Here is a 12,425-nt window from a genome sequence, read left to right as displayed (position 1 = left end):
TGTGTCCAGCGATGCCCGGGCGCCTTTCCCGCACTGGTGCAGAGCTATGTATAGTCGCAGAGTGGGGAGTGAGACTGCAAACAGCAGCGGGGTCGTGCAACCCAGTCCTGCACAGATCTCTGCAGAATATAAACACAATAACACATCCTCCATTCTTCTCTTAGCTCCAAAATCCACTATATGACCACAGGCGTACTCTGATCCAACTGACTAAGATACTGCTGTAATTTCTGAAGTGTTGATTATTCCAGAATGATTTATTTCGACCCGTTCAAGCTTGACATTAGTCATGCTTGTGACGATAAAAAATACATCCACAGTACGGCATGCAAACACTGTACATGTCGGAAATAATCATCTCATAGCTCCACCTTAGAACTTGTGCTGACAAATAAAAATGCAACAGCTTGCCTCTTTCTGGTAGGTTGTAGGGCTCGCAACATCTAACCTATCATAAAATAAGTATATGCCCTTTCGCGTCATCTAAACTAACAACTATCTCTTATTGGCTCTCTGGTAACGGCGCCTGGCCAATAGGAAAATGTTCTTGAAGTCGCGTTGTATGTGACGTCAGAGCGATTAGCAACTGCTTTGGGCTTTGTGAATGTTGCAGAAATGTCTGTGTGTAATAAAGTCCTCTCTATTATTTTAATATTTGTGATACTTCATGGAATACCGTCAGATGGACAAAAGAAGAAAGAGGTGGGTCATTATAACTGTGATGTGCATTTAAAGAGAAATTCAATGGCCGAACTGGCAAACTTGTGCTGTTAGGATTAGTTGTAAATTAACGAGGAAGTGATCGGTACGGCTAAGTTCCATTGAAAGGAGAACGAGGCCCATCCTTTGAGGGTGGATTTATAACTGACGTTACGTACACTTACATATTTTAATATTCTTTTCAGCTCTTATGAATATGGGAATTTAACTTCGACCTTTGCTGCTAAAATATATTTTTAGGCGAATTATGTCACTTACTTACTGTTTGGGTGCACTTTGATCAAACTAATATATACTGACATGCAATTTACGAAAATATAAAGTCGATAATACAATTATGAAACTGTTAACATTGTTACACACATTTTAAATACATACCCTATCTTTTAATATGACTTCCAGCAGATTTAAAATATATTCACTGAAACGGAATGTTATCTCTACAGTTTTTTAAAAAAGTGCTTGCAATACAGTAAATAATGTAGGTGTGTTTCTAGGTATTGACAATAATACGTTGGAGAAATGTTTACTTCCATCAATATCAGACAAGTAGGGGCCTAACGAATTATTTCATGTTTAACACGACCGTGTTTACGCTAATATTAACGACATATCATTACAAACAGTGATATTTCAAATGATGGGGTGAGTGTAAGTGAAATTTCCCATTGCTCAGCAAGATAGTTTTCCCAAGGATAAAGCAAATGTAAGCTAATATAAATTAAACAAACAGCTGGTAAACTATGACAAACTGTGAAATAAAAATCTTATTTTTTGACGAAGTGTAAAGTTTTTGCGTGAAACAAACATGACTATAGGCAGACTTGATTTTAAGTTATTACTGTATTATCGGTACCATTGCTTGGAATACTCTTTCAACACTGCAGACCTATACAAGTTACATGGTATATATCAGGGATAAGACTCCTATTGCATAGCAGTTCCAGGTTTTAATGCAAGCTCGGTTAGCCACAATGATGGGTAACACGCTCAGGTGTGTCTTGTTAGACTTGTAGTAAAATGAAAATTTGGGCCAAACTGCTATTCAGTGGGAGTTGTATTTATATCCCTGATAATTTTATTTTTTCAAAGTAGTTTAAATATAACAGTTTTTCATTTCTTGGTGCAGACCTTTAAATGTGTTTTTTTTTCTTTTTTTAAATGATCATTGTCCAATACTGTACAGTTTATTGTATTGTACAATTTACAATAGTATGTAGAGCAGCAGTGTGGAGTAGTGGTTAGGGCTCTGGACTCTTGACCGGAGGGTTGTGGGTTTAATCCCAGGTGGGGGACACTGCTGCTGTACCTTTGAGCAAGGTACTTTACCTAGATTGCTCCAGTAAATACCCAACTGTATAAAATGGGTAATTGTATGTAAAAATAATGTGATATCTTGTAACAATTGTAAGTCGCCCTGGATAAGGGTGTCGGCTAAGAAATAAATAAATAATAATAATAATAATAATAATAATAATAATAATAGTCCAAGTCCAGCAGGTTACAGTAATCTTAATGCTTTGGGAACACTGCAAATGCATTAGAATTCTTGACTGGCTTTTTATTAGGTTTATTTTAACACTGATATTTAGGAACCACAAAAAAAAAAAAAAAAAAATAGATGATTGGGTACATCTAACAATAACAATTGTTCCAACACTGATTCTAAAGCAGATTGTGAAAAAAACCAGCCTGATGACCAACTGTCATCCACTGCAGTCATGCTCCATACAAGTAATGTGCTATTTGGTTTTCATACTTTCACTTCACAATTCGGTAATGCAAGTGTCAGTGTAACTCCTTAGTGATAGATACGTGTCGGTAACATACGAGCTAAAAACTGCATCCCCTGCCGTGGCTGTTAATATGAAATTGTAGCGGTGATTATCTTGAAAAAGGATATCACCATGACCTGTATTGTAAGAAAGGACAGGAGCCTCTATGTTGTGCAGATTCTGAAATACTAGTTTCACAATTGGATAAGCAGTTTTTGAGGATTGCATACTTTACAAGTACCTCCACTGTGTGTGCGCTCCCTGTAGTGCTCAATAAGGTGACCGCTCCAATTCAATGTAAAGTTTGTTACACAGGATCAGGCCACCAAGGTCATATATCAATGATTTCTCAACTTTACCATTTTCATAAAATAACCCTGGTGAAAATAACATTAGTGTGTTCTAAAGCATGCTATTGTAGCACTAGTATTGTTTTTGTGAATTGTGTTGCCTGTTGTATACCATGCTACTTCTAGGTCTGTGTTTATTTTTCAGACTCTCTTGTCGGAGAAGGTTGGACAGATGATGGACTGGGCTAATAAAAGGGCAGTAATCCGTATGAATGGAGACAAGTTTCGGCGGTTTGTGAAAGCCCCACCAAGAAACTACTCCGTTGTGGTGATGTTTACAGCACTGCAGCCACAGAGGCAATGCGCTGTGTGCAAGTAAGGAAGTGACAGACTGCCATCGAGTTACAGCACCATCTGATATTACAAGACGATAAAACAAACGTTTTATATTAACCATGAACTGCAACTAATTACACAGCTTTGAAAGATTTTGGAAAGCGATTAATGCAGTAGTTCTTTGCTTCTTAGTATTTTTCATCCATAACTATTAACCACTCAGTAGTCCAGAATTTAGAAGTACTAAAATAAACTAAAATTCATTGACAAACATTGAAAGACACTGAAAAAGACTTATTTCGAAATATTTGTCGTTGGATTTTAGTTTCTTTTAGTATTGGTATTATTCATGTTATAGTAAGTAGCTTCATCGAATGATAAAAATACCAGGTACATTGGACCAGAATGATCAGGGTATTCAGTGGTGGCTATGAGACTCCCATCGTGTAGCTGTTTGAGCCATTCCAGGTTTTATATAAGTTTAATTAGGAAAACCACAACATATTAACAAGTAACTCAATTTAAGGACTCCATACTGTGCCTGCATTGTTCCTAGTTTTGTAACTTAATGTAATCTGAGCAGATCTGTTATCTCTTGCATTTGCTAGAACTGTAAGTGCACTTCCATTCTGTAACGTGTGTGTTGTGGTACCTACATATGTTTTGTGAAAGTGAAGCAGTAGGGTATTCTTTGTTGATCTGTTCTGCCTGTATTTACACAACCGTCTTCATGAAGCATTCTTTTCTATCTTTCAGGCAGGCAGATGAAGAATACCAAATCCTGGCAAACTCGTGGCGCTACTCCAATGCCTTCACCAACAGGGTCTTCTTTGCTACTGTTGACTTTGATGAAGGTTCAGATGTATTCCACATGGTGAGCTTTCCGGTTTTGTTTGCTTATGCAGTCTGGATGTGATATCTGAGTTACATTCCGTAAGGGCAGAAATCATACAAAGCACTGGCTACAATTTTTACAAATGGATCCAGTAGTTTGTATTTGGAAATAGAGGGTTTGAAAGTGATAAACACATAGGTCACATATTGTAGAGACGGTCATTGTTTTCTCATGTTCTTTCAAAATGTTACAAACAAATTGAGGCTGTAAAATCCAGTAAGTTTAAATGGGACGTGTATTGTAGCCCAAGCAGCACATAACTGACTTTTTTACCTTAAAGAAATATAGACTGAAACACTTGTCTTGTAGCTATAACAAGAAGACTCATCAAGTGTCAGTAGTATGGAAACCTTGACTTTGTCTTTATCCACTCCACATACACTCCGTACGTCCTGTAGTTCTCTCTTAAATGTATTTAGAAATTGGTTCATTAAATGCATTAAAATATTAAAAAAGGATCCTGTTATTAACGACTTAAAAGACCAAGTCAAACCCCTTCCCAAAATATAAAGATGGTCTAATTCATTCAGAGTCTATGCTTAATTCATTAGCTGATTAACAATGTTAAACTTTAAGTAATCTTATAAAAAAAAAACTACCCAAGGATATCTGGTATAATAGTTTTGGTATCTTATACTTAAAAACAATCTAATTAAAATGGGAATACGTTTATATTAACATTAGGTTAGTTTACTGCTCTGCTGTTTTGAGTGTAGTTGTCTAGTTCATTCCTGTAGTCTTTCACGTGCATGTGAATCAACACTCATGCACAAAGGCACAGTACAGATATTATCTTGTCATTTCTTGATAATATATTTTATTTTATTTTTTAATCTGTGCAGATGAATATGAATTCTGCTCCAACCTTCATGATTTTCCCATCCAAAGGGAAGCCTAAAAAAGCTGACACGTACGAACTTCAGGTCCGCGGCTTTGCTGCAGAGCAGATAGCTCGATGGATTGCTGACAGAACTGACGTCAATGTAAGTATCAGATTATTCTCTCAGCGCAGCACCCCTGCGAAAGAACTGGCTAGGAAACTGAATAAGTAAAAACAAGGACTTAACATTGAGATTTAACCCAAGAGCAAATGTTTTTACAGGCTGAATGAGGATACCATTTTCACTAAACAAGCGTCTGAAATAATGCTTCTGCTGTACCAGTGTACTGCTAATTTTCTCCCTGTTTCTGTATTCGAGTCTCAGGATGATGCATTATCCTTCTGATTTAACACCTCAATGCACCACCCCTCCGGTCTTATTTCTAGACTGATGTATAATTGTTGATTTAAAAATAAAAAAGAAGTCTGCTTTTAAAGGCTTTCCCTCAGCATATAATGTAATAGAAAAATCTGAGAATAGGTACTTTTTACACAGAATAATGAAGCTCTGTAAATGTTTTAACTATAGGATAAATGTTCAATGTATTGTTTCTTACAGATTCGAGTAATAAGGCCACCAAACTATGCTGGACCTTTGATGCTGGGATTCTTGCTGACTGTAATTGGAGGGCTGGTGTACCTGAGAAGGAATAACCTTGAATTTCTTTATAATACAAATGTCTGGGCATTTGCTGGTTTGGTAAGTGTTTTTATATTCTACACTGCTCGGAGGTTCCTGTTTCTAGATTTGTATTTTACCACCTTAAAATTACTATGCCACATCTGCAAGTCTGGAGAATATTCTCTTTAATCCATCAGAGGTCAGTGTTAGAATGTTAATTGACAGTCTTAGCTTTCAGATCATGTGTGACCTGTTCACAGTAGGCTTGAATAGCTGATGAAGTCTATTTTTTTCTCTGTCCCCTCTGTAGTGCTTTGTGCTGATCATGACTTCAGGTCAGATGTGGAATCACATACGAGGGCCTCCCTATGCCCATAAGAATCCTAACACAGGACAAGTGGTAAGACAACTGCCTTACAGAGAGCAGCTGGGCATGGGTGTGCAGTATCTGGAATAGCAGCGTTACCTGGGGTATTCTTGTTTAGTATTCTTGTTTAGTATGTGTATGAGTCAGGAAAATGCTCAAAATGCAAACTCAGTAAATTCTAATTAACAGGATATCACAAAATCGCAATCAATCGTTACCAATTTGTTTAATTATATATATATATATATATATATATATATATATATATATATATATACCTTAATTCGGCACCAAAACTTAACACCTTGTACAGCGACTCATGACCACACCCTGTTATACTTTATAACTCTCTCTTTGCTTATATATGTATTGCATTCCCACATATAGATTCTGTTAAATCTCTTTCAGTTGAACTGGGAATACTCAGTTTGTCTTGCTGGGTGTGATTAAGTCTTCTGTGGGCATCCACTAGCGTCATTATTTAAGTTTCTCACAATTTTAACCAAATTCTGGTGTGTTCCTTTTGAATCAGCAGTGTGGAGTAGTGGTTAGGGCTCTGGACTCTTGACCGGAGGGTCGTGGGTTCAATCCCCGGTGGGTACACTGCTGCTGTACCCTTGAGCAAGGTACTTTACCTAGATTGCTCCAGTAAAAACCCAGCTGTATAAATGGGTAATTGTATGTAAAAATAATGTGATATCTTGTAACAATTGTAAGTCGCCCTGGATAAGGGCGTCAGCTAAGAAATAAATAATAATAATAATAATAATAATATTGGGAAGAGCTAATCGGTTAGGCTGTTGTCGCTGCTCTTTCCTTTCTCTGACTTTGCTTGCTAGATGTGGCACGCTCCCTTTTCTTAGACTGACTGTAAAATTCACTTGAACAAAGACCAGCTTTTCCCTTTAATTAGAATTATTCCTTTTTCCAACAGCTGACCTTGAGAACCAGGTGCATCCATACTTGCTGTCTCTTACTTATTCAGAGGTCTATTCCAGGCTCTGGAATTCAGAAGGGGCTGTCTTCCCCCAATACTAATCAGAGGTTACTCTGGTGACCAGGGGCCTAGTTCTTTCTAAGCTACACTGTTACAGATGTCTCGCTTTCTTTCTCGTGCTAGATCATTACAGTAAAGTTTAACCCTTTAAATACTCTTATGGTCCTACACAGGCGTGGCTGTTTGTTATTTCGTCGGCTTACGAACGGCTGTCATGCATTTTGTCTCGCTCAACCCGGGTCAAAGCATGTCGACCTACATCCTGAGGTGGGTCGCTGGGACCTGGGTCAACATGGGTACGACCCAGGTACGTGGTTTCACACTACGTGGGATTGTGACCCGGGTAGCCAGAAACTGGGTCAGCTGATGTTTGAGGACCAAAATACATTACAAGACATACAGTCACCACCGTTTAGAACGGGCGTGTTTGTGTAACGTGATTCGCCTGCAGTAAGTGATGGACGGTATAAACTCCCACACAATAACCTGACATTCAAAATGCCCCCCAGTCACCATTAAAAATCAGATTTCAAATCTTTATTAAGACACGCATTGCACGAATACAAAAAATGTATTAAAACCTACAAATGTAATAAAAAGTAAGTACAAAAAAGTAATGCAAGTGTAGAAATGTGCAGTACAGTACAGGCTACATTACTGCAAATTGTTTCCAGCGAAGAACTCTGTGATACGCATCTGGTCTTTTTTTGCAAGTATGGATGGCAGACTTTGTCAGCGTTTTCTAAAAAATCCCAATGCGGCTGTATGTCTGGATGCTGCTCCATAGCACGCCGCAGTGTTAAAAGTGCAGCACGCATGCTTACGTCATCGCTGTCTGTTTCAGGCAGAGCGTCCTGGTCACCAAGGTGACACAGCTGAGAATTCTTCCCCTGACAACCCCTCTGGTGTTGTCAGAGTTTTGGTTGTATTTTCGTTGGCACTCTTCTCCTCAACTTCAGAAAACCCAGCTTTTTTTTAAGCAACGTTGCAGTTTGCTGACTGACAGAGTTCCAAGCATGCTTTAGCAAGTGCACAGCATCTAACAGACATTTTAGTTACACTGATTTTTTGTGCTGGTGCTCATTGCTTTTCTTTTTCCAGCCATGCTTTCTGTTGCAGTCAAACTTTTTCAAACTGTAATATCGACACTGCGTACAGGGATTAGTCAAGGTACAGTACAGGGGTAATTTCTCAGTAACAAGGTGCAAACAGCTGATTGGTTGATTAGTAAGAGCGATTACTACTTTATAAGCAATGCGTTTGTTATTTAAATCTGTGTGTGGCACATAACGAGATCCAAACAATTGAATTTGCCAGAAATAAACAACGTGCATAACACAGTATAAACGATTCCTTTGTTATTGAAATCAATGGGAATGGCAAATGGCAAACAGTATTTGCCCGATATAAACGGCTGCCCACAATAACCCTGGACGGTGTAAGTGGTGCATAATGTAGTCGTCTTCTCCTCCTCCTCCTCCTCCTCCTCCTCCTCCTCCTCCTCCTTCTCCATTTAGCAGACACTTATCCGAAGCGACTTACAGAGACCTCGGTTTTACGTCTCATCCGAAGGACGGGGAGGTACTAGGAGGTTGATTTATATAGGAGCACATGATTTATTTTTTCTTTTGTTTAAAAAATATTAATTTTTAATCTGATATTTATACTTTAACCATCTTTTTATGCAGATGCATAGATCCACTTGTTTTTAATTGTTACAGTGCTTTCATATTTAACATTTGTATATACAATCTATAACTAGTCATAGGGAAGAGTTAGATTTTTTTTATTTTATTAATCTAAAAATGTAAAATGTGTTTCTCTTTTTCTCCTCCCACAGAGTTATATCCATGGAAGCAGTCAGGCCCAATTTGTGGCTGAAACTCACATTGTGCTTTTGTTCAGTATCCTTTTAATAAAATACACACACAGAGCTAATTTAATTACAGGGCACCCTCTACCCTGTAGAAATCACCTCTCCCTGTCAGAAGGGACTGAAAGGAAATGAAACATCATGAAGGTAATCGTAAAGAGTAAATAGCTGCAGATTATTATTATCTTTTGATCCTTCCCTTTTTATGCAGATTAAAATCATAAAGCTGAAGTGTCTTTTATAGGACTAAGAGCCAGCGCTGTCTTGTGAGCAGGTGTGCCTCCTACTTCTTAAAGACACTAGCTGATTTAGCTTGGGCCACACATGCCCACGACAACCAACTAGAACTGATGAGCAACTTATAAACTAAGGTCAAAGGAATAAATGCAGTAAACCACTTAAAATGATTTCAAAGATCAAAAGTAGACAAAGGGACAGTAAAAAAAACTAAACATCATAAAACGGCAAGGGACAGTAAATAAAAGCAATGAAATGGAATTTGAAGCTCCTCTGGTGTATCAGGTAATTGCAGTGCAATTGTATAATATCATGTAGTTAAGTTGTATCTTTTAGTTGACTGTACCAAAAAAAGTATTGCAGAAAATGATTCCTTAATTAGTTTTTTTTTAGATTCTGCTGTTACGTTGGGTATGGTACTGTTGCATGAAGCTGCAACTTCTGACATGGACATAGGAAAAAGGAAGAGTAAGTAGCAAGCCACACTATGTTTGAATGGTGCAGATTCATGCGTTCTATATTTCTAAACAAATGATAGACTCCTGTAAGAAAGGTCAGCTTTTGTGCAGCAGACACTTAACATGGGAGTTGTGTACAACTGTTTACAGTGTTAGGCTTTACAAATAATACTTTTACTGTTCGGTAAGTGAACAGTGAAATAATGATTGTATTTTACCATTTATGTTTGCATTGATTCCTGTATTTGTGAAATGTGAGGTACAGTGGCACTGGCCTCAGTCAGTCCAATGTTAATACATCGTACAGTACTTTTATTTTTCATCTAATTCTATATGGGTATCTTCTCTAATACTGATCTGTTTCCCTGCAGTTATGTGTGTTGGTGGCATTGCATTGGTCGTGCTCTTCTTCAGCTGGTTGTTATCAATCTTCAGAGCCAAATATCATGGATATCCTTACAGGTGAGTTTCTTTGACTCAAACTGGAGGAATATCCTTTCTGAAGGGCTTGTAGTGGGGGCACCTTCAAGTCTGCCACAGACCCAACACAATGCGACAAACAAGTGTGTGCTGAGATGCAACAAAAATAATAGCACCTATACTTTTGATAAGAACATTTCATACCCCAGGTGCCACAACCTGCGATGCCGAGTAAATCGGATGAATTAATAGAATCTGAAGTGTAGTAAAGAAAAAATGGTTTATTTCATTTATTTATTTCAAACTACTCCAAGCTATATGACAAAGGTCATAAAAAATACTTACTATGAAAAAAAGAAATCCAGCTGATTTGCTTGTATTTTTTTCTATAGATCTAATTTATTTAGTGCGTGAATATTAGTTATATAGAAATCTGTCATGTTCCACAAAAAAATTATTGTAATCTTGCAGTATATACAGTGATTTTAATACAAATGAAATATGCCAATGGCTGTACATAACCGTTTATCAAAAACAGTTAGAAATGACATTTCATCAGTGTCGTCTTCAACTGCACGATCATTTCACAGCGAAAGTTTTGTTGTCCCACAAGAAGTCACATGACGTTTGGTGTGTGGCAGCCTTTACATACTTAACTCATGACACCTTTAGCTCTATCTTGAATTGCCTTTCTGCCCTCTGATTCACTGGCCTAATGAAGGCTATATCCAAACTTGATTGAGTGGAATTTAGATACACTGGTGTAGATGAAGTAACCTGTTTTTTTCATGATGTTATATTCTTGCTATTTCTAATGTTTATGTGGTGTTGTCTAAGTCATTGTTTTACTTTCTATTTCAGTTTTCTTATGAGCTAAATGGAGCCCAGTGGCAAGCCCATTTAACTTCCCAGTGAAAAAAGTTGAGATTCCCTGCATTTGGCTGTGATGATAGGAGGATATTTGAAGTGGTCAGTGCTACCTCTAAACATTATATGCGAGATACAACCCGTGGAACACTGAAACCAAAGACCGAACAGTGCCTTAATATGTTAGCTGGCTTTTTTTTTTTTTTTTTACTTAATAATTTGTAGTGCTGCAATCTACCCCCTTTTTTTTGAGGCATTCTAGATTCTTTGGTTTTAATATTGGGGGGGGGGGGATATATTTCTGTTTTGGTTAATAATAAAATATGTCCTCAATTATAAAACGAAAGCACATAAGTCATTGTGTGGCAAGCCATTTCAGGTTTTACTAGTTGAACCAATTGACGACATGTCCAGTTAGTTGTAAAGCCCGGATTGACTGTAAGATCTATGCAACGGGATTCCCTACCCTGTGTGGTCTTGTTAAATTGTCAGTTTTAAGTTCTGTGTTCTGACTAAGTAAATTAAATTAAAAAATGTTTTGGCAAAGAGTAAACTCTGTATAACTGCATTTTTAATGATTGAAAATAATGACATATGCAATGCTCCTCGTGGTTAATTTCATTTTTTGGAGTAAAGTGCCTTAATAATGTAGTTTTAGCTTTCATTTCAAAGGGCTTATTTCTAGACACTTCTATTTTAAAATACTGTATTCAAGACAGCAGTGCCCAGAAAGTGATGACAAACAACAACTTGATGTCATTCAATGTGTTCACATTTTGCAATAAAAACTTAATGCTCCGTTTTCATACGCTGGGTGGTTTTTCATGACAACTGCAACAACACAAGTAAAGGTCAGTTATAGAAGTGTTCCTTTGTTACCTGATAAAAGTAGTTAGAACTGTCTTTTTAATCGAGTTTTAGAATTATCAACATCAACTCTTTTTAGAATGCACGAGTGTTTCAAATAGTACACTATAGATTAAACTTCTGTTTCCTGGTATCTAATCACTTTCCCTGCTGTGGGTCACATGGTCTAGACTAGAGCACTGTACTGAGTAATGTACCAGCATTTTTTTGTTAGTCTTCGAATTGTCTGTTTAAATGTAAGCATGTCTGCATTCAAATAAAGCTAAAAACCAAGCTGCACAAAAAGAGGGGCTAGTGGCAATGTTGCTCACACCAATAAGAGGTAAGAAAATGTATTTTAAGGCACGGTTATTGCTTTTTTACTGTCTTATTTGGTAGGTGTCTGTTTTCATTTGTTAGTAAAATGTGACACTGTACTGTACAGCTATTATAATTACATAATTTGAGAAGGAGCAAAATATTTCAAAGCTGCTTTGACTATTGAGCTCCTGACATTTTTCAGAATGTTACAGATTAATTGGCAGTTATGTTAAATCCTCTTCATTTTTCTAACTACTGTACATGATTACAAGTATGGAAAAGAAGCAATGTTTGTATTTGCAATTGATCAGGCGTCCTCACTGGTTGATATTGGATAGGTTCACTTCTTAAAAGGTGAAAAGCACCAAATGTTCTTTTATTTATTTATTTATTTATTTATTTATTTATTCATTCATTCATTCATTCATTCACTCATATTTCCTTTAAGCTTTTATTAAAAGTGTTGGCAGCTCTTTTAGAGTCCTTCAGGATTCCAAAGAAGTCGCATCATGTGGCGCAAT

At 37.1% G+C, this 12,425-nt stretch overlaps 1 protein-coding gene across 1 annotated transcript; it reads left to right on the top strand.

The window, feature by feature from the left end:
• Positions 1 to 546: 546 nt before the first annotated feature.
• On the top strand, positions 547 to 11,543 carry LOC117963449 (magnesium transporter protein 1-like). Its single transcript, XM_034903606.2, has 10 exons — positions 547 to 702; positions 2,991 to 3,160; positions 3,878 to 3,995; positions 4,859 to 4,999; positions 5,456 to 5,596; positions 5,829 to 5,918; positions 8,723 to 8,786; positions 9,386 to 9,460; positions 9,822 to 9,912; positions 10,732 to 11,543. The coding sequence occupies exons 1-10, from the start codon at positions 616 to 618 to the stop codon at positions 10,745 to 10,747; spliced, it is 993 nt and encodes a 330-aa protein (XP_034759497.1). The 5' UTR covers positions 547 to 615; the 3' UTR covers positions 10,748 to 11,543.
• Positions 11,544 to 12,425: the final 882 nt, after the last annotated feature.

This window comes from Acipenser ruthenus, chromosome 16, assembly GCF_902713425.1.
Source record: "Acipenser ruthenus chromosome 16, fAciRut3.2 maternal haplotype, whole genome shotgun sequence".
NCBI classification, from domain to species: Eukaryota; Metazoa; Chordata; class Actinopteri; order Acipenseriformes; family Acipenseridae; genus Acipenser; species Acipenser ruthenus.
The sequence above is the reverse complement of the archived record's forward strand: the minus strand, read 5'-3'. Positions and strand labels throughout refer to the sequence as shown.

Coding starts and splice junctions, on each gene's coding strand:
- LOC117963449 (XM_034903606.2), top strand. CDS start 616: ATGTCTGTGTGTAATAAAGTCCTCTCTATTATTTTAATATTTGTGATA. Junction 5,919..8,722: donor ATCCTAACACAGGACAAGTG/GTAAGACAACTG, acceptor CTCCTCCCACAG/AGTTATATCCATGGAAGCAG. Junction 9,461..9,821: donor GGACATAGGAAAAAGGAAGA/GTAAGTAGCAAG, acceptor GTTTCCCTGCAG/TTATGTGTGTTGGTGGCATT.